Genomic DNA, 22,380 nt, shown 5'->3' with positions numbered 1-22,380 from the left:
AGGAGCTGAGACGTCGCATGGGTGAATAAAAGCTCCTTGTTTTTTTTTTTACCCGCTGCCTGAATCCCTTCTTTGTTGCCATTGCGTTGGATGGTTGGATCCAGTCCTATTGGGCTTTGCACTTCTATTCATTTCTATTTTTTCTGGTGCTGTAAACATTTTTGTTTGTATTGGTATACTTTTTAGATAGTGCCCTCTGCAGATAGTGCCACAGTGCCCTCTGTAGATGGTGCCAGTGTCCTCTGTAGATAGTACCCCACACACCCCCCTATAGTGCCACCCCCCTTATAGATAGATCCATTGGGGCTCCCTCTAGGAGTGCAATCCCCAGCCAGAGAGTTGCCGACTCTCTGGCCAGGATATCCTCTGCTGGAGGAGTACCTGAAGTCACTGTCCATATATGGAAAGTGACTTCAGGGGCTCCTCCAGCAGAGGAAGCCACGGCCCGAGCATCAGCAACCCTCTGGCTAGGGATTCCACTCTTAGAGGTAGCTCCAATGGCGCGGACTACAGTGAGGGGGGTGTAGCGCTGCCAACAGGGTGCGGTCTGTGGGGCGCTATCTACAGGGGGCTGTGTGGCCATTGCTCATCTACCACCAATGATCCAGCAGCAAGGGAAAGGAACTGCGCTACTTCATGACATCATGAAGGTGCGCCGGCGTGCTCCTTCTTCGGCCTGCTCTCTCCTCTCCAGAGGGAGCTTCGGTGCCCCGCGAGCCGGAAATGACAACCTCAGGGGCGACCCACGCGTTTGAGAACCCTGATATAGAGAATATAAAAGAGGAAAACAGACTCAAACACGGTTAATTTTAATTTTTATCATAGCACTCCACTGTACAACATAAGAATGAGGGGTGAGCAGGAAACATTTAATTTGGGCGTTAAAAGTTAATCAGGATCCCAATACACAGTAGAAAAAGCCAGAAAGTCCAGTGCGCTGTGACCAGGACTTGTCACTATAACTGATAACCTGGTGGAGTGGGTTAGGGAAGCAAGTGTCTGGGTACCGATAGGAAAATAGGAATTAGACCTACCGGTAATTGTATTTCCAGGAATCCATCATGACAGCACTACAGGAGGTTGCCCTATTGACCTCTGTAGGGGCAGGAAGACAGAGAGGTTAAAAGGCCCCTCCCACCACCCCTTGCCAGTGTTTTTCAATTACTACACCAGGATGGATGCAACCCTATTTTATTTCTAGGGATAATAACGGACATGTTACTTGCACAAATCAGAATTTCAATAAGGGAGGGAATGTAAGGGTGCTGTCATGATGGATTCCTGGAAATACAATTACTGGTAGGTCTAATTCCTATTTTCCAGTACATCCCTCATGACAGCACTACAGGAGCAATACCAGATTATAATGCTCAGGGCGGGACTACGGATTGAAGGACTTCCGTCCAAAACTTAAATCCGTATCGGACAGAACATCGAGCCTATAATGTTTGCAAAACGTATGATGGTTTGACCAAGTGGCAGCTCTGCAGATTTGGTCCATAGAGGCTTCTCTTCTTTCTGCCCAGGATGCCGAAACTGCCCTCGTTGAATGGGCTCTGATGCCTTGTGGGGCACATAGTCCTTGGGACTTGTAGGCTTCTTGTATGGTGGTTTTTACCCATCTCGCTAGAGAGCTTTTTGAGGCTCTTTCCTCTATTCTTTCCCCCAAACAGGACAAATAGATTTTTATCTCGTCTCCAGGAGGTTCTATCCAGATACTGAAGAATTGTTCGCCTGACATCCAGGCAATGGAATTTTTCTTCTTGTTGGTTTTTTGGATCTGGATAAAAGGAAGGTAGAATTATTTCTTGTTCTCTATGGAAAGCAGTAGATACCTTTGGCTTTTTGACTAAAAAGATTTTTGAATAGTGGCCTTTGCATATTCCGTTGTGGGGAACTGGAGAAATGGCTCTCAATTTGAGTAGTTTCTGGACGTCCTGGATAAGGATCTGATGAAGGTCTTTTGCTTGGTACTGGGTTATTAGAAATTTCTCTGGAGGAAAATTCTATTTTGTACCCTTCTTCTATGATCTTTAGAACCCAGGGGTTCTGGGTTATTCTCGACCATTTGGGATAAAATTGTAGGAGTCTTCCTCCTATGCTCTTGGCGTCATTGCTTTGAGGGCTGGAATGAATTATTTGGGTTAAGGAGATATCCTCGACCCCTTTTTCCTTTGGGGTAACTCCAGCGACCGGACTTTCCTTTCCCGCTGTAGTTCTGTAAGGTAGGATCCCTCTGTTGGCGAAACCTCCCAAACTGAGGGGGTTTTTTGGTTTCTCTTCAGGAAACCCCTTTTTTCTATCTGCTGCATTCTCCAGCATGTTATCGAGGAGAGGACCGAACATCAGAGACCCTGTAAACGGGATAGAACACAATTTGTTCTTGGACTTCGTATCTCCGGACCACATTTTGAGCCATAATGCTCTTCTAGCAGCATTTGAGAGAGCCCCATTCCTGGCAGCAAATCTAATAGATTCCGCTGAAGCGTCTACCAAGAATCCGGTTGCCATTTTTAGTAAGGGTAGAGATTCTAATAGATCTTGTCGTGATGTCTTCATCATCAAATGGGTCTCCAGCTGGTTTAACCATATAAACATTGCTCTTGCTACTGATGTGGCCGCGATATTAGTCGAGATCAAAGCAGAGGAAGATTCCCGCGCTCTTTTCAGTAGCCCGTCTGCCTTTCGGTCCATGGCGTCCTTCAACTGAGAGGAATCTTCAAATGGGAGTGTTTTTTTTAGCAACCCTGGCTACTGGGACATCTACTTTTGGGATCTCAGCCCAAGGTTTAGTGTCTTCTGGATCAAAGAGAAGTCTGTTTTTAAAATCTCTCGAAATGAAGAGCCTTTTTTCTGAATCTTCCCATTCAGTTGTCACCATTCTTTTGAGATTTTCGTTTACCGGAAAAACCTTTGTTTTCTTTTCCGTTAGACCTCCAAACATCTCATCCTGGATGGTATGTGGTTGGTCTTCTTCGGGAATATCCATGGTTTCCCGTATTGCTTGAATTAAGGTATCAGACATCTCGGAAGAGAAGAAAATTTTTTTCTCTTGTGTGGAAGAAGTTGAAGGCAAGAGTTCCTCTCCTTCTTCTAACTCACCCTCTGATAGGTAATAACACTCCTGCTCCGAGTCAGACCCCTGAGAGGGGGGGACAATATTTTTGATCTACTTCCATCCGTGGTCTTTTTGCCCGGGAGTGGGAGGGAGTTTCTTGAGGAGGGGCGAGGGAGGCTACTGACTGACTCACTTCTTCACGAATCATAGCCCTAAGTTCAGACATGAACGTTGATTGTTCCTCCTTTAGTATTTTTGCAATACAATCTTGACACAATTGTTTCCTATGTGATTCTGGCAATTTTTTTGCACAAGTCGCACATTTTTTAACCTTCTTTTTATCAGTTTGTCTCTGAGAGGAATCTTTATCCTAGAGAAAACAGAAGGTAGGTAAAGTATGGTGTACATACATAAGGAGTCATAACCCTTACCCCAAGGGTGAGACTCACGTGACCCTGGGACATATCTGGAGCTCCATCAGGACGAGGAAGTTCCATACCGCGACAGGTAACAGGCAATGCAATATGCAATCCACGAAAATAATCCAAGTTAGAGTTATCAGCTCTAACTACATACCTGTGCGTGTCCCTTTAAATGCGGGCGTTTTGAATTTCCCGCCTTCCAAGATGGCCGCGGACCGGAAGTAGCCCGACGTCATTTCCGGTCGGCTATTCGTCTTTCCTTGTAGTGCAGCCACCATAGCCGGCGACTGAGGCTTGCTATGCGGCGCAGCGAGGATCCCTGCCGATGCATCCACGTCTATGGAGCTGCCGGTCCCCGCCTGGTCCGCGGCCAGGCCGAAGCCTGCTTGGGAATCCCCAGCCCTCACACACTACCCGAACCCTGCCTAGGATTCCTCCGGTAGGTGTCTCAGGGTGGGAGCTAAGGGACCCCTCGTTCGAGGGGTGTTAGCCTGGGCTTTAGGGGGAAGAGAAGGGGGAGTGCACGGACCCCCCGATCTTGCCCCCTGCCCGAGTTTCTTTTCCTGCACAATACAGGAGCGACGTCTCTCTGCTCCTGACCCTGTGGGGACAGGAAGAACACTGGCAAGGGGTGGTGGGAGGGGCCTTTTAACCTCTCTGTCTTCCTGTCCCTACAGAGGTCAAGAGGGCAACCTCCTGTAGTGCTGTCATGAGGGATGTACTGGAAAACTAAACAAGCAAAATACGGAACTATGGATACAACTAGTAATATGGCCAATATTGTCCAGATAAAAATTGTAATACATTCGAACTCTACCTCTCTGTGAGCTCAAAGAGGTGGGGAGGGGGGGGGGGGGGGGGAGTAGTGGCCCAGGCCAGGGATCACATCGGATGCCTGTAGGCTTCAAAATAAAACAAGTGCAAACAATCAAAGTAAGAAGTTCTGACAATTCATAAGTTCTAAGTCCCTTACATTAAAGGGGTATTCCCACCTCTGGTACCAGCACATATCTTTAGAACAGGGCCCCGAGACCTCTGTCCAAACTTCTGGCGCTATGCTCGAGCCACTGAGTAAGGAGGTTTTTTGCGGAAACAGCCGATCACGTTTAGCTACGCTGTTTCTGTAACATTCATAGAAGTGAATGAAAGTTCCCGTATATCCCAAGCGCCTGAAACAGTGTAGCTCACTGTGCTACAAGCAGTGTTCCCTATAAGGTGAATGGCTGCGCGGCCGTGCACCTTCCACGATCCACCCGCTCACTAAACTTTAAAGCCCGCGCACTGTCACGGGCGAATGCAGTGGCGTCGCTAGCACCGGAGGGGCTCCGGTGCTAGAGACAGCCACATTCACTTGTATGTGCGTCCCCAGGAAACCGAGAATTACTGACAGTGGCATATATCTATATGCCAGTACATTAGCCTGTGTACTGATAGTACACAGGCATTTGTTAGGACATACACAAGTATGCCCTAACAGGAAATATGGTCAGACAGCCCTGGGCTGTCTGCCCATATATGGTATGTCCCTCGATTGGGTCAAAGGGATTCCCTGTGATGCAAACAAAGGGGCATCCCCTTCACATTTTCTCCTTTGTGATGCAACCCAAGGGGCATTTTCTCCTTGAATGCTACAATCAGCTTTGATCGGCGCATTCAAGGGAATAGTGGCGGAGATCATCGGTTTTACTGATCTCCGCCGTTAGAGAAGGGCTACGGCTGTGTAATACAGCCATTGCCCCGCTTCTAACAAGTGTGCAAGCGCGGTCAGGGCTGCACTAATGAGCGTTGGCACCTGCACGGAGGACAGAACACGGGGGTCCTTTGCAGTGCGCCCACCATGTTCTTCAGTACCGGTGCTCATTAGCCAGCCATATCACATCATGCTGACTGCACACACACACACACACACACACACACACACACACACACACACACACAAGTCAGGAGCTGGCAATGACTGTATTAGACAGCCGCAGCCCCGCTCTGGCTAAATTCATGTACAATACTAAGCTGTGCGGCTGCACAGCTTAGTATCGAAATACATGAATTAACTATATTGAACCGTTTAAGGGTGCACGGCATCGATATTTCGATGCATCGTGCAACCCTACAGCATATACACAGTTAGTAAACTACCGGACACCCGGGATTAACATCACCACCAACCTAATATATATATATATATTTATATACATATAGATATATACACACACACACACACACACACACACACAAAAAACAACAAAGCCAAAACACACAAATGTGCTAAAGAATAAAAAGTATGGTTTTATTGTTCATAGAAAAATCATAGGATTTATGCTAGTAGGTTTTTATTGGAATTTTCCACATTTCTTATAAATTAAATTAGGGATTGTAGGAGTACAATACCTCTATATTTAATTTGGTCACAATATCACCCTGCAGCTAAAATAAGTCCTAAATTACTTATAAGACAGTGTGCTACGACTTTCCAGCAGCATGCTTGGCATCTCTGATGAGTTTGTACATGAAGGAGAAGAAAAAGAGGAGATTGTCGTATTCACCATTGTAGTCCTTTTCTAAGATCTGCACGTGGAAGTCCATCATAAAGTGGTAAATAGCTTCTATGGTTGAAAGGTAAGTGTCAGGTGATCCCTTCTGATGTCGCCAAAAGCAAGTTTTTCGTTCTGTCAATACAACACTCACCAACCCTAGTACAGTTAAGACAAAAAAAAAAACACAACACTTTTTTTTAGCCTAGACCAACAGTAGGTAGAAACTTTAAACAATGGATTGACAAATTTGATTGCACTGTAAATCTTGGTGGTTTCTTTACCCCACTTATTCTTTTGGCCTAAGGCTGGGTTCACACGAGCATGTTACGTCCGTAAAGGACGGAACGTATTTCGACCCGCAAGTTCCGGACCGAACACACTGCAGGGAGCCGGGCTCCTAGCATCAGTTATGTACGATGCTAGGAGTCCCTGCCTCTCCGTGGAACTACTGTCCTGTACTGAAAACATGATTACAGTACGGGACAGTTGCCCTGCAGCGAGGCAGGGACTCCTAGCATCGTACATAACTATGATGCTAGGAGCCTGGCTCCCTGCACTGTGTTCGGTCCGGGACTTGCGGTCGAAATACGTTCCGTCCATTACGGACGTAACATGCTCGTGTGAACCCAGCCTAACTCTATAAAGTAATACTGTAACTTTTTAGGCTGTAGACGTGTATCAGAAGACTCCAGACATCTCCATTCTTGTATAATGTAAGCCTAAAGAAAATCTGTGGGGGTCCTTTATGAAACTGACATTTATTATGCGAAGAGAACACGCAATTGTATTACTTATATAATAATATGCTACTACAATGTAGCAAAGATAGGAACTCTAAAGTACTCCTACATTATGCCTACAACCATTAGAGTCTATAGTGATATTAGTATTTAGAACTAAATTACATTTACATTTTTTTTAAATATCCAATGCATATCATAGAATTAGTATGTTCATATTGCTTATTGTCTCGGAGAAGACCACTTTTCAATGCAATTTCGGGTGGTGGTCTCAGAAAGGTGTATATATATATATATATATATATATATATATATATATACACACACACACACACACACACACACTTATTAATATTACAAACACACACACACAAATTCCAAGAAAGCGAACACAGCACCAGGATTTCAGGATGGATCAAAGCAATGTTTAAATCACCAGAAAGTGGGCAAAGTTTCGGTTCACATCTGAACCTCTCTCAAGCAGTTACAAAGTGTAAAGTGCCAAGTATAAATAGGAAGTACATACATGAATACAACCATTAACATAATATATACATAATTTCAAGTATGTGTATGCACTAATCTTACATACTGCATATGGAATACAAAAGTGTACAACATGTGTAAAGTGCAATTTCATAAAATACCCCATATGATAAAGAATGTATTGAACACCGATATGGAGTATATTAATTAGGAAGATGCAAGTCCACTGCTGAAAAGAAACAAAATTAAGGTTTTAGAATGGCCAAATCAATCCAGACTTGGATCCCATTGAGATGCTGTGGCGAGACCTTCAAACAATTCTGCAAAGAAGAGTGGGACAAAATTCCTCCACTGCGATGTAAAAGACTCACCCCAAGCAAACAATTTTGCAATTTGAGCAAATCATATTAACATGCTACGGAAAAACAATGCAGAAAACACGTGCGGAAATGGACCTGCGGTGTGTATTCTCAATCTGCAGAATGTCAATTTCTCTAGCGAAAGAGCAATTCCAGTGTTTACGCTGTGTGTAGACACCCTAAGGCTGCATGCACATGTTGTGGAATTTGGTGCAGAGAATCCGCATCACAAATCGCAGGTAAACGCATGTAAAATCCACACCTAATAGTGCATTTTTTTAATGTATTTGTAGGTGCAGTTTTTAAATTTTTATGCGGAAATAAGTGCGTTTTATGCTGGGAAATTTGGTGCGTTTTTAAAAAACAAAACTAGTCCGATACGCAAGCGTAAACGCAAAATAAATTGACATGCTGCAGGTCAATTTACGTGTAGAAAAAAATCTGCAACGTGTAAATGAGATGTGGTTTGCTGTTATTGTATTACGATTATCCGCACGCAAAACGAATCGTGTGCATTTAGCCTTATGCTTTTCCTTCTCTTCAGATCCACTCCTGGCTAAAAAAAAAACTGCAACAAAAACTCCATGTGTGATTTCAGCCTTACATAGTCATAAATCAGTTCACAAAAAAAGCTTTCAATATTTGCTCAATTACTTCACTGAATAAAAAAGAAAGCAAAAAACATAACCATTAATGATATTTTTTCTACTAATATGCAATATATGGACAAAAGTATTAGGACACACCTCTTAATCATGGAATTCAGGTCTTTCAATCAGTCCCATTGCCACGGATGTATAAAATTAAGCACCTAACCATGCAGTCTGCTTTTACAAACATTTGTGAAAGAATGGGTTGTTCTAAAGAGGTCACTGAATTCCAGTGTGGTGCTGTAATAGGACGCCACCGTTACAACAAGTCAGTTCAAGAACTTTCGTCCCCCCTAAATATCCTGTGATTAAAGGGGTTTTCCCCATCGGCGACGTTTGACATATCCACAGGATGGGACCCGTATCTGTCTCTAGAACGGGGCCCGCTAAAACCCATTCTACCTCTCTGTGCTCCGGCTGACTCGTGTGATTTCCGACCATGAAGAAGGAAACCGCATAGTTCACTGAGCTATGCTGTTTATGTAAGTTCCATAGAACAGAATGGTAGTTACGGAAACCGCGTAGCTTCGCATGCTACGCTGCAATTCACTACTATAGGCGTTACGGAAACAGCGTAGCTCAGCAAGCTACCCTGTTTTCAGCACTCCCAACCATATAGTCAGGAAGTGTCCGGGAGGCAGCAGGAGCAGAAGGTAGAACGGGGTTTAGGGGGCCCTGTTCTAGAGATATGTGCGGGTCCCAAAAGGTGGGACCTGCATATATCTGATATTTATGACACATCCTGTGGATAACTGTGACTGGTATTCTTGAAAAGAAGAGGCGTTTAGGAACCACAGCAACTCAGTTACAAAGTGGCAGACCACATAAAAGTTACAGATTGGTGGTCGCCGAGTGCGGAGGCGTATAGTGCGTAAAAGTCACCAATGCTCTACTGACTCAATAACTAGTGTTCCAAACCTCCTCTGGCATTAACCTCAGCACAAAAACTGTGTACCGGGAGCTTCATGTTATGCATGCCGAGCAGCTACACGCAAGCCTAACCATCACCAAGCACAATGCCAAGCGTTCAGATGGAGTGGTGTAAAGCACGCCGCCACTAGACTCTGGAGCAGTGGAAACGTGTTCCGTGGAGTGACAGATCAACCTGCTCTGTCAGTCTGATGGACAAGTCTGTGTTTTGTGAATGCAAGGATAACGTTACCTGCTTGACTGCATTGTGCCATCTGTAAAGTTTGGTGGAGGAGGGATAAAGCTATGGGGTTTTCAGGCATTGGCCTAGGCCCCTTCGTTCCAGTGAAGGGAGATCTTAATTCTTCAGCATACCAAGACACTTTCAACAATTGTAGCTTCCAACTTTGTGGGAACAGTTTTCGGAAGGCCCTTTTATGTTCCAGCATGATTGTGCCCTAGTGCACAAAGCAAGGTCCATAAAGCCATGGTTGGGTGACTTTGGTGTGGAAGAACTTAACTAGCCCACACAGCGCCCTGGCCTCAACCCCATCAAACTCCTTTTGGATGAACTAGAACGGAGATTACGAGTAAAGCCCTTTCAGCCAAAAACCAGCATCTGACCTCACAAATGCTCTTCTGGATAAATGGGCAAAAATCCCTATAGACAAACACCAAACTTTTGTAGAAAGCCTTCCCAGAATAGTGGAAGCGGTTTTATCTGCAAAGGGGGTGGGGGGGGCAACTCCATATTAATGCCTATGGATTTAGAACGGGATGTCATAAAAGCTCTTATAGGTGTAATGTGTAGGTTTACCTAAACGTTTGGCAATACAGTGTATATTAACCCCTTCCCGACATTTATCATATGGAGAAGTCATGGAAAGCTAGTGCTTTCCGCATTTTGCCGTATCCATACGACAAATGGTGGACACCGGCTAAGTAGCTGAGTCGGTGCCACCATCCCCGGGTGTCGGATGCATGTTATAGCCGACACCCTGGGGTAATGGCGAGGACCGCAGTTTGCTCCGATCCTCGCCATTAACCCCTTAAATGCAGCGGTCAAAAGCGATCGCTGCATCTAAGGTGTTTGCAGCTCATCGACACCCCAGCAATGAAATTGCCGGGGTGCCGGTGGCTGCAAAGGCAAGCGGAGGCCTAACACTGGCCACCCGGTATGCCTAGTACGGAAGACTTTCAGGCCCCGACTGGAGACGGGGCCTAAAAGGCTTCCGTAGCGGCTGGCAAGATGGCGCCGGCTCGGGAGCTAATCCGACGTCATCAGCGGTGGATGTCAGCTGTATATCCAAAAAGAGAAATCAGCAGCACATCACAGTCCCAGAAGAATTCATGAGGGGCATTGAACAGGAAAAGGTTTCAATCGGTGCAAGCAGTGTCAAGTTGTAGCCAGTCCAACTCCAGATAGACATCAGTAGATAGAAAAACCGCAGCACACACACCGGTATCAAAGTATCAAAAGGAGAATCTTTATTCCACCATAAATAGCGCAATGTATTAGAAAAATAATTTGACAGTTGGACCTTCAAGTCCCCTAGTGGGACTAAAGAAAAAGTGTAAAAAAAATAAAATTAAAATAAAAAACACAATTGCCCTTTTTTCCTTATCAAGTCCTTTATTATTGAAAAAAAAACAAAAAAAAAAAACATACATATTAGGTATCGCCGAGTCCATAATGGCCTGAGCTATAAAAATATATGTTATTTATTCCACGCGGTGAACGGCGTAGGAAAAAACTAAAAAAAACATTGCCAGAATTGCTATTTTTTGGTCACTTTGTCTTCCAAAAAAGTAAATAAAAAGTGATCAAAAAGTCACATGTATACAAAAATGGTACCTATAACAACTATAGCTTGTCTCACAAAAAAAAAAAGCCCTCATACAGCTCAGTCTACGAAAAAATAAAAAAATTAGGGTTCTCAACTTGGCGAAAAAACACATTATTTTTACAAAAGTAATTTTATTGTGCAAAAAGTTATAAAACATAAAGTGCTATAAATTTGGTATCGCCAGAATCGTACTGGCCCGCAGAATAAAGTTAACAAGTAATTTATAACGCATGGTGAACGGCGTAACAAAATAAAATAAAATAAAAAGGCAAGAAAACGATGCCATAATTGCTGGTTTTTGGTCACCTTGCCTCCCAAAAAAATAGCATAAAAAGTTATCAAATAGTGGCATGTACTCCAAAATTCTGTCAATAATCACTACAGCGTGTCCCGCAAAAAAACAGCCCTTATGCCACAACGTCTATGAAAAAATATATTAGTTAAGGCTCCAATAAGTCAGGAAAGAAAAATCCCGAGGGGAACATTTCTTGTTTCAAAGGGCGATTGATCAAGGCCCTAAAATTAGGGAACCAGGAAGGGTAGGACCCAAACATATCTGCTGGAAGCGAGGGTGCCCGTATTATACCAGGACAACACATTCCCAGCAAAATTGCCCAAATTGCAAAGGTGCGGAGCGTGGACCAAAAGGGGGATAAGAAAGGACATGATTTATCAGTGCGACACTGGCCTGTGAATAAAGGATTGTGTCACAGCATAACACATCTATGGATTATTTTACCCCATTATACCACCTGACTATGCTCCTGATGTACTCTGCCCAATTTACATATGCCCGCACATTATCAACTATAACACCAGTAAATCTCCAAACAAAACTACTACCAAGCAAATCCACGCTCCAAAAGCCAAACGGTGCTCCCTCCCTTCTGAGCCCTACAGTGTGCCCAAATAGCAGTTTACTTCCACATATATGGCATCGCCATACCCGGGAGAACACTTAACAATTTTTGTGGTGTGTGTGTCTCCAGTGGTACAAGCTGGGCACCACATATTTGCCACTGAAATGGCATATCTAGGGAAAAATTAAAATTTTTACTCTGCACCATCCGCAGCGCAATCATTTATGGAAAAGACCTGTGGGATGAAAATGCTCACAATTGTGAACCAATACTTTGTAAATCGACAAATTAGGCCTCAATCTTACATGGTACTCTTACGCTTTCACTCCTGAGCCTGGTCAAATGTCCAGGCAAAAGATTAGGACCACATGAAGGGTGTTTCTGAAACCGGGAAACACAGCATAATAATTAGAGAGCTGTCTTTTTACGGTGGCACAAGCTGGGCACCACATATTGGCATATCTAGGCTAAAAAAATCTCGTTCACTCTGCAACATCGAGTGCACACTAATTTCTGCAAAACACCTGTGGGGGTCATCATGCTCACTACACCCCTAGGTGAATACCTTGAGGGGTGTGGTTTCCAAAATGGGGTCACTTCTGGGGGGTTTCCACGGTTTTGGTCCCACAGTGCAAATGCGACATAGCGCCCAGAAACCAATCGAGCAAAATCTGCACACCATAAACCAAATGGCGTTCCTTACCTTCTGAGCCCTGTGAGCCCAAACAGCAGTTTATGACCACATATGGGATATTGCTGTACCCGGGAGAAATTGCTTTATAAATGTTGGGGTTCTTTTTTTTTCCTTTATTTATCGAGAAAAGGATTTTTTTTAAGCTAAAAATACGTCTTATTGAAGAAAAGGGATTTTTTTTTATTTCACTGCCCAATTCTAATCAAGTTTCTGAAACACCTGTGGGGGTCAAAATGCTCACTACACCCCTAGATTAATTCTGCACATGGTGTAGTTTCGTGAATGGAGTCACTTTTGGGTAGTTTCCACTGTACCTAAGGGGCTTTGCAAAAACGACATGGTGCCAAAAAATCAATCCAGCAAAATCTGTACTCCAAAAGCCAAATGGCGCTCCATCTCTTCTGATCCTTGCTGTGTGCCCAAACAGCCGTTTATGACCACATATGAGGTATTTCCATACTAGAAGTTGCTTTACAAATATTGGAGTTCTTTTTTTCTTTTGTTTGTTGAGAAAATGAAAAATTGAGCTAAAGCTACGTCTTATTGAAGAAAAAAATTTTTATTTTATTTTCACTGCCCAATCCTAATAAAATCTATGAGACACCTGTGGGGTCAAAATGCTCACTACACCCCTAGATGAATTCCTCAAGGGGTGTAGCTCTGTAATGAAGTCACTTTTTGGGCGTTTTCACGGTTTTGGTCCCTCAGGGGCTTTGCAAATCCACTAGGTGCTCCTTAGATTCTGAGGCCTGTGTTTCAGTCCAGTAGCACACTAGGCCCATAGGTGGGATATTTCTAAGAACTGCAGAATCCGGGCAAAAAATATTGAGTTGCGTTTCTCTTGTGAAAACCTTCTGTGTTACAAAAAAATAAATAAATTTAAGCAAAATTTGTACATTTCACCTCTACTTTGCTTTAATTCCTGTGACATGTCTAAAGGGTTAAGAAACTATCTAAATGCGGTTTTGAATATTTTGAGGGGTGCAGTTTTTAAAGGTGACTTATTGGGGGTTTCTAATATATAAGGCCCTCAAAGCCATTTCACGACTAAAAACTGGGCCCTTTAAAAACAGGCTGTTGAAATTTTCTTGAAACTAACAAATTACAGCTAAAGTTCTAAGCCTTGTAACGTCCTAGAAAAATAAAAGGATGTTCAAAAAACGATGCCTATCTAAAGTGGACATATGGGGGATGGTAATTAGAAACTATTTTGTGTGGTATAATTACCTGTCTTACACGCAGATGCAAAAATATGCATTTTTCTAAATTTAAATGTAATTTTGTGCTACATTTTGGTGGTTTTTTTACAATTAAATACAGAATGTATCGAGCAAATTTTGCCAGTAACAAAGTCCAATGTGTCACGAGAAAACAATCTCAGAATCGCTTGGATAGGTAAAAGCATTCCGAAGTTATTACCACATAAAGTGAAACATGTCAGATTTGAAAAATGAGGCCGTCAGGAAGGTCAAAAGTGGCCAAAAAGGGAAGGGGGTTAAAAGGGGTCATCCAGTTTCAGCAAATTTGTTATTTTTTTGTAAAAAAAAATAAATAAAAAAAAGTTATACAATTTTCCAATGCACTTTCTGTATTTATTCTTTACGGTTTTCAAGATCTATGCTTGTTATTCGGTAGGAAAGTTTATTGTTTACTACCAGTGGATAAAAATTTTCCATGGTCATGTGATTGACACACCGGGGCACAGATCGTTACATTTACAGTATGTGTATGAGCTGTGTCTTCTAACGATTCCAGCACCTGTGTGTCCATCACATGACCATGGACAGAATTGTATCCACTGGAAGTAAACAAATGTTTCTACTGAATAACAATAAGCAGAGAACTTGAGAACCGTAAGGAAATAATACAGAAAGTATATTGGAAAATAGTTTCGTTTTTAGTTATTCAGAAAAGAACATTAATTTGTTAAAGGAACGGACACCCCTTTTAAAGTAATTGAGTTAACTCACTGAATGCTGGGTGCAACATAGTAGAGCAGATTTACGAATATGGTCTTAAATTTAGACAGCATAAATTTAAGTCTAGATGTGAAAAATTTATCACAGTGGCTCCTGCTGGATGATAAATTTGGAGCCCCTTTAGACACTTCTGTCTAACAATACACCACCTCTTGGTTGGCTTATGTTTGTCCATTTTGGTTGATTAAAAAATTTGGTGCAATTTGGCACATCTTAATCCACACCACCTTTTCAGCTGAGCCACAGCCAGTGTTCCGAGTCGCGAACACCTATTAGGTCATCTGAAATCATCTTGGGCATTTCAGTTTTCCCGTGTTTTTTCCCCCCTTTTAACTGTATCTGCATGCAAAGGACCCAAATACAGTCGAATCCTATCGTAGTGCAGGGTACCATCAGTTCCCTGCTCTACTATTCACTGTGTAACACCGGCAGCTAACAGCTCAGCTCAGACAGCCGCAACGATGTCACTGCCTTGCACCAGTCTGCGCAGGGCTGCGAGCGGCACAGCACGCATATTTTCAGAGTCTGGTGACGTGCAGGCAATCAGTTATTCATCTGCAGCGTCCTTTGATTTACTCAACTCTGTCACCATACAGTGCTGAAGTAACAGGATAAACTGACAGTCCTGCCACGCCGCATCACCACATTTCCACTTACGACTCCACCCTCAGCCCGAGTCCTGGAACGCTAAAAAGGAAACTGGCGACGTATCAGAAACTCCACCGCATATTTTCAGATTCCGCTGCACTTCTGCCCTATAACGGCGTTTCAGGCATCCTATTGGTCCCCAGTAGCCTCAATACTCGCTCTATTTACTTCTTGTTTAGCCTCAATGCCTGCATGCCACGGCGTCCAGACAGTGCCAGCCCCAATTGTATATACACAGATGATGGGGGCTACATACAGGATTGATGGAGTAATATACAGGGATGATGGGGGGGGGTCCTTGTATATTACCCCAATCATCCCTGTATAACAGCCATTGTTCCTGTATAGAACCCCATAATTCCTGTATATTACCCCTATCAACCCTGTATAAAAGGGATGATGGGGGTTATATACAGGGATGATGAGGGTTAAATACAGGAATGATGGGGGTTATATACAGAGACCCCAATCATCCACGTATATACTAGCTTGCCATCATCCCTGTATATACCAGATGCCATTATCCCTGTATATAACCCCCATCAACCTGTATATATAACCCCCATCCCCGTGGGGCGGGCACAGTCTGCTTGCCATGGCATGTTGGCATTGAGGCTAAACAAGAATTAAATGGGATGGGCATTGAAGACATTGTGGACCAATAGGATGCCTGAAGCACTGGTATATGGCAGTCCAGCGGAATCTGAAAATGTGTGTGTTAAGCCGCACAGACCGGAGGAACAGAGGGATCTCCTTCATTCATCATTGGAACGGGGTTAGGTGATTATGTATTTTATTATTTTTCTTAGGCACTATTGGGGCATTATACTGCGCGGGGGCAGCTATAGGGACAGAGCCTCTTTAAGCAAATAAGTAACTGTTTGCTGAAACCAGTGTGTGCGTCGCTACTTTAGACTAAATTAATGTGGATAACAGGTTCCCTTTAAGCATAGACCATCAATATATATCCATGGAAAAACCCTTAAAGAGAACATCCCACTAAAAGTATTACTAAACAATCAAGTCTCATTGTAAAATATATATATTTTTTAAAATTAACGTCCTTTTATAAAAATACTTGTGGACAAAAATAACTTACATTGGTGTCAGTTGCAGCGTCCCTATTGTTTTGTTTAGTAGCACAAGTACAGATAATCTAGGGCTGTAAAAGCGCTGGGACTAATTTTGTGCTCAATGTGTGGAGGCAGACAGTAGTGCTATGTGGCGGGAAATGAGGCAAGCAGAGCTACTGTGAGCCAGATGTAGTGCACCCCTGTGAGTTTAACCCCTTAATGACTGCCCACCGTCTTTTTACGGCAGGCAGTGCAGGTGCTTAGTCTACAGCGACGTCTTTTGGCGTCGCAGTAGATGAGGTTGATGAGCGCTCCTGTGAGCGCTCATCCTCTAAACAGGAGCTAAACTCCTCTAAACTCCTGATCTTTGAGCAGCCTGCTAAATACAGCTGGGTTCGAAAAACATTCAGACCCCAGCTGTTTAACCCTTTGATTGCCGCATTCCATAACCACGGCATGATCAAATATATATTTAAACGTCGATTTTAATAGCTAAAGACTTTTTTTTTTTTACATAATATAAAAGATCTGTTAAGTTATTCATTTTAGGGGTTTCATGGAATAACCCCTTTAAATATGAAGATAAGCCTTTGGTACCACAGTCTATTATCTTTCACTTGCACCATGAGATCGAGATAAACTAGACATTGGCACTGCCATCTATCGACTGTCTCAGGTAATGGCGGCAAGGTACATTCTTCTATAGTAATACACACGCATTGTCACAGAACAAGAAAAATGAAACACTGCTGGTTAAACAAAAAACAACGGTAAATAGCAGATGTTAAATCAATCCCCTGTTTTTACATGTGCAGGGCAGGTTGCAAAAATAAATCATTGTCCCGTGTGATGAATATTTCACTTCAGTTCTCCTTTTCATGATTTTATATTTGTATACTTCCAATACAGATGTAACCATCATACTCAATCTCATCACAGTATGTAAATCAAAGTCATATAGTTCTTAGCAAATAACGCAGCATATCTGCATGTAAAGAAAACAAACACAGGCGTTCACATTCCTCTATCTTACAGCATGTCTGTCGCCTCTCACTTTCGTCCGATCCAGAGAATATGTGGCTTTTGAGACATGCAATCTAGACTATGTTTCTCAAGGTTTTCATGAAATACAAATTTGCCAATCAAAAAAAGTGTACACCAATTAAATGGGGTTTTACATTTACATTTGCCTTCATATAACTTCACAAAAAACTATTCCAAATAAAAAGGTTACCAAAGTACCAATGTTTTGTATAAAAAGTGCACCACAAAATGTCCCAAGGAGTACTTTTATGCCATGTCAATTAGATTTTAGTTCAATTACATATCTGGCAGTTTTTACAGCCGTAGACCAGAAAATGTGCCCATACGATCATCAAGGACTAGTAAGCTCGCCCTGAAGCGCCAATTGCCTGCTTATGAGTCTGGCGTATTCATGAGGGGGAACACTCGCTCCGACCATCGCTGCAGTGACTAGCATACTATACTACACAGCAGTATGTTAATCAGCGGCGTGAATGGCGGAGAGAGGGGGGGGGGGGGGAAAGAGTGCCTCATGCATATGCCAGACTTATTAACTATGACGGTTTTATGTGCTGTTTTGGCTTCTAGGAGTATGGACCTGTATCTGTAATATGCTGTACTTTTTTCTTTAGAGCTCCTACACAGTAATAGTGCCCCCTTACGGCTTGTACACAGTAACAGTGCCCCCTTAGTGTCCTCAGCACAGTAATAGTGCCCCCCACTCAGTACAAGTATCCCCAAGGTGCCCCTTACTTAGTAAAAGTGCCCCTTCAGTGCCCTGGGGTGCAAGGTCTCGGATTCTAAACTAGTGGTAAACTTTGCCAAGCTATTTATGCACTTTTAATGCCATGAACTGCAATCACATCATCAACCCCAAAAAATAGTGACATTTATAATTAATTTTTCATCAATAAATAAACAAACAAATATCAATCAATGTGTGCTATGTAGCTAGGGAGGTTGTCTAACCTTTTAAATACCACATTCTTGGTGAGTGAATACACAGTATTAATAGATTAATAAAGGTACATTTTTACTAATTGCTATAGTGAGGTGTATTAAAAAAAAAAAGAAAAAAAAAAAAAAAAAGAAGTATTTTACCTCACCACCCACTAGGGTTCATCTAGGTAAAAAACTTGCCCTTAGTGCCTCCCCACACAGTAATAGTGCTTCCTAAGTAAGCGCCAACATGGTAAAATTGACCCTGAATATAATAAAATTAATACTCACCTAAACCCATTGCTACAATGAATTGAGTTTCTTAGGCTACAGGCCTCTTCTGACTTGTGCTAGCCACACAGCGAGGGCTAGCATGATTAAGTCACTACATCTCGCTGCTTCGTGTCTGTTCGGCTATTTCCGGAAATAAATGTATCGGTGTACGGACTCAATAGAAAGCCTAGGAGCCCGTACACCGATACATTTATTTCCGGAAAAAGCCGAACAGAAACTAAGCAGCTAAGCGCTCACACGAGCGCTTCAGCTGCTTCGTTCTAGCGATTGGTGGGGGTCTCAGTGCTCGGATCCCCGCCAATACAAACTTCTGACATGTCACTATGGCATGTCAGAAGTTTGTCGAACATTTAGCTACACTTTAAATCTTAACTAAACTTCAACAACTTCTAAAAATAACATTAGAATTAAAATGCTATTTTGACATTAAGAAGCCAGCCAACAAACACCCCCTTAATTAGGAAGCCCATAAGGCCACCATTCGGGGAAAATGTATTCAATTACCTTCAAGGCTCTAAAAAAAAAAAAAAAAAAAAAAAACACGAGAGAAAAACTTTCAATAAAAATATTGCAAACCAAACCTACCATTGAAGATTCAGATAGGCTATATTCACATGACAGATTCAGGGGGAGGAAAATACGACCTGGATTTCAAGGGAAATCGCGTTACTTCGATATTTTTTGCATGGATTTCGCAGAGTATCCGCATGCGAATTACTCCCATTTTAATGGGGCTAATAAGTGTGTAGAAATCCCCTGCGATTTCAGCACAGTATCCATATCAATAAGTGATATGTCACTTAATGAAGTGGATTTCAAATCTGCGTCTGAAAATTCTGTTGCAGTGTACTATGCTGCCAACAAGCTCTCTGTTTGCTACAGCCAAGCAGTTGAATTAGAAATACTTCCATCAGCCTATGCTCATCACAATCAGGATGTGACACGTACAGACGTCACCCTACCTCATCCAGGTAAGAACTTTCTTGTTTTTAATTTATCCCCGCCTTCCAAGAGTTATTTAGAAAAATGATCATTTTTGACGGAGTTATGACCTATATTAGCTTTATGCTAATGAGTTTCTCAATGGACAACTGGGCGTGTTTTACTTTTTGACCAAGTGGGCATGGAGAGAAGTGTATGACGCTGACCAATCAGCGTCATACACTTCTCCCCATTCATTTACACAGCACATAGTAATCTTACTAGATCACTATGTGCAGCCACATACACCACACACATGAACGTTACTCAAGTGTCCGGACAATGAATAGAGATCACTACCAGCCAGGACATGATGTCTATTCAAAACCTGACACTTCGGTAACGTTTGTGTGAGATTTAAAGCAAGGCAAGCGTAATCTCGTTTTAAATGACCGTTTACAGCTTAATCTCGTGAGGTGGTTACAGAGGCTCTTTAAGGCATCTAGGTCTGCCATATTCCTACCCCTATTAAGTCATGCTGGAGGCAAGGCTTAAGAGGAGCCTGTCAGAATCACAATGTACTGCAATACATTCCTTTGCTTGGCTCACCTATAAAAAACCTACAATACTATAATATTGCAGAGTTTAACCCATTAGGGACTGAGCCATTTTTTCATTTTTGTTTTTCACTCCCCGCTTTCCAAGAGCCATAACTTTTTTTTTTCCGTCAGTAGAGTGGTGTGAGGGCTTATTTTTTGCGGAGGAGCTGTAGTTTCTATTGGCACCATTTAAAGTACTATATAATGTACTGGGAAATAGAAAAAAAAATTTGCGGGCTGAAATTGGAAAAAACAGATTCCTTTTAGGCTTTCGTTTTTACAGCTTTCACTGTGTGGTAAAGACGTCAACTTAACTTTATTCTGCGGCTCAATACAATTACGGTGATACCAAATTTATAGTCTTTTTTTATATTTTACTACTGTTCCAAAGAAAAAAACAAAGAGAAGCTTGTAAATAACTCATGAAAGAATAAAGTAACGTTAAAACCAAGCACACCATTGTTTTTCTTGTGAAATTCTCGATAAGTTTGATGTGTCACATGACCCTCTTCCCATTGAAAAAACTAAAGTTGGATACAAAGTGGCCGACTTCAAAATGGCCACCATGGTCAACACCCAGCTTGAAAAGTTTCCCCCCTCCCATATACTAATGTGCCACAAACAGGAAGTTAATATCACCAACCATTCCCATTTTATTTAGGTGTATCCATATAAATGGCCCACCCTGTACTTTAATTTGGTAGTAAATTTTGGTCGATCGGTTTACTCTAAAATGAAAAAAAAAAAAAAAACTGGAAAAATTTGCATTTTCCTACATTTGAAATCCTCTGCTTCTAAAGTGGATACCACACAAATTGTTAGAATACATAAAGTTTACTATATGTCTGCTTTATGTATTTTTAATTAAAAAAAAATTTGGACGTTATAAGGCTTGTAAGTTTAAAAGCAGTTCCTCAAACTTTCAACAAAATGTAAAAAAAACGATTTTTTTAGGCACCACAGTTTTGAAGTGGCTTTCAGTGGTCTATATATTAGAAACCTTCTAGAAGTCAATCTATTTTCAAAACTGCACAATCAATGTAGTCAAACCAGCATTTAGGAAGTTTGTTGTTTGGGCTTTTTACAGGAATTAAAGCAAAGTTTACATATTTTGTTTTTTTGTTGCAAATATTACATTTTAAGCCACTTATTTCTGTAACACAGCAGGTGTTAACAGAAGCACAACTCAATATTTGTTACCCCGATTTTGCAGTTTTCAGAAATATGCCATATGTAGCTCTAGTGTGTAACTTGACTCGAAACAAAAGGCCTCAGAAACGAAGGAGCACCTTATGGACTTTGGGGCCTCCTTTTTATTAGGATGTTTTCCAGGCAGCATTTCCTGTTTAACCACTTCCCGCACCTTGACGTAACTGCACGTCAATGTGTGCAGTAAGGTCGCGCACCTTGACGTGCAGTTACGTCTGTGCTTTGACAGATAACTGCCGCGCGGCGCTACATCGCAGCGGCGGTTAACTGTGCAGGGTGTCTGTTGCCGATCAGCGGCCCATCGCCGCTGATTTCAGCAGTTAACCCCTTAATTGCGGCGTTTGATTTTGAACGCCACAATTAAGGTGTTTAGCGCCGATCGGCAGCCCCCATGTGAAATCACGGGGGCTGGCGATGGTACCCATGGCAACCGGACGCCAGACAACTGCTTCCGGGCTGCCATGTACAGAAGCCTATGAGGACCAGCCGGAGGGTGGTCCTCATAGGCTTCCTGTCAGAGTGACTGTCACGTCACAATGACAGTTGGAATGCATTACACTACGTGTGTAGTGTAATGTATTCCAGCAGCGATCAGGGCTGCAAGTCTAAGTGCCCCCTAGTGGGACAAGTGAAAAAAGTAAAAAAAAAAATAAAAATTAATAAAATGTTTTCAAAAAAGTGTAAAAATAAAAGTTATAAATGATATAAACAAGAACTGCTTTTTTCCTATAAGTCTTTTATTATAGGAGAAAAAATGAACACGTAAAAAAAAAGTACACATATTTGGTATCACCGCGTTCGTAACGACCCCAACTATAAAACTATAATATTATTTTTCCCGCGCGGTGAACACCGTAAAAAAAATAAACGAAAAACAATGGCAGAATCACTATTTTTTGGTCACCACCCCTCACAAAATATACAATAAAAAGTGATCAAAAAGTCGCATGTACGCCAAAATAGTACTGATACAAACTACAACCCGTCCCGCAGAAAACAAGCCCTTACACAGCTTTTTTGACTGAAAAATAAAAAAAGTTATGGCTCTCTGAATATGGGGACACAAAAAATAGTTTATTTTATAAATAAGTTATTTTATTGCGCAAACGCTGCAAAACATAAAAAAACTATATACA

The 22,380-nt window shown here is 42.2% G+C and overlaps 1 protein-coding gene across 1 annotated transcript in view; it reads right to left on the bottom strand.

Moving 5' to 3' along the window:
* Positions 1 to 5,746: 5,746 nt before the first annotated feature.
* The window catches only part of DTWD1 (DTW motif tRNA-uridine aminocarboxypropyltransferase 1), a 36,940-nt gene continuing 20,306 nt past the window's right edge, over positions 5,747 to 22,380 (bottom strand). Inside the window, exon 5 of the mRNA XM_075858035.1 lies at positions 5,747 to 6,170. Coding sequence (XP_075714150.1) covers positions 5,941 to 6,170 — 230 coding nt within the window. The 3' untranslated portion in view covers positions 5,747 to 5,940. The remainder of the gene's footprint in view (positions 6,171 to 22,380) is intronic.

Source organism: Rhinoderma darwinii, chromosome 3, assembly GCF_050947455.1.
Source record: "Rhinoderma darwinii isolate aRhiDar2 chromosome 3, aRhiDar2.hap1, whole genome shotgun sequence".
NCBI classification, from domain to species: domain Eukaryota; kingdom Metazoa; phylum Chordata; class Amphibia; order Anura; family Rhinodermatidae; genus Rhinoderma; species Rhinoderma darwinii.
This window is presented reverse-complemented; position numbering and strand designations above follow the sequence as displayed.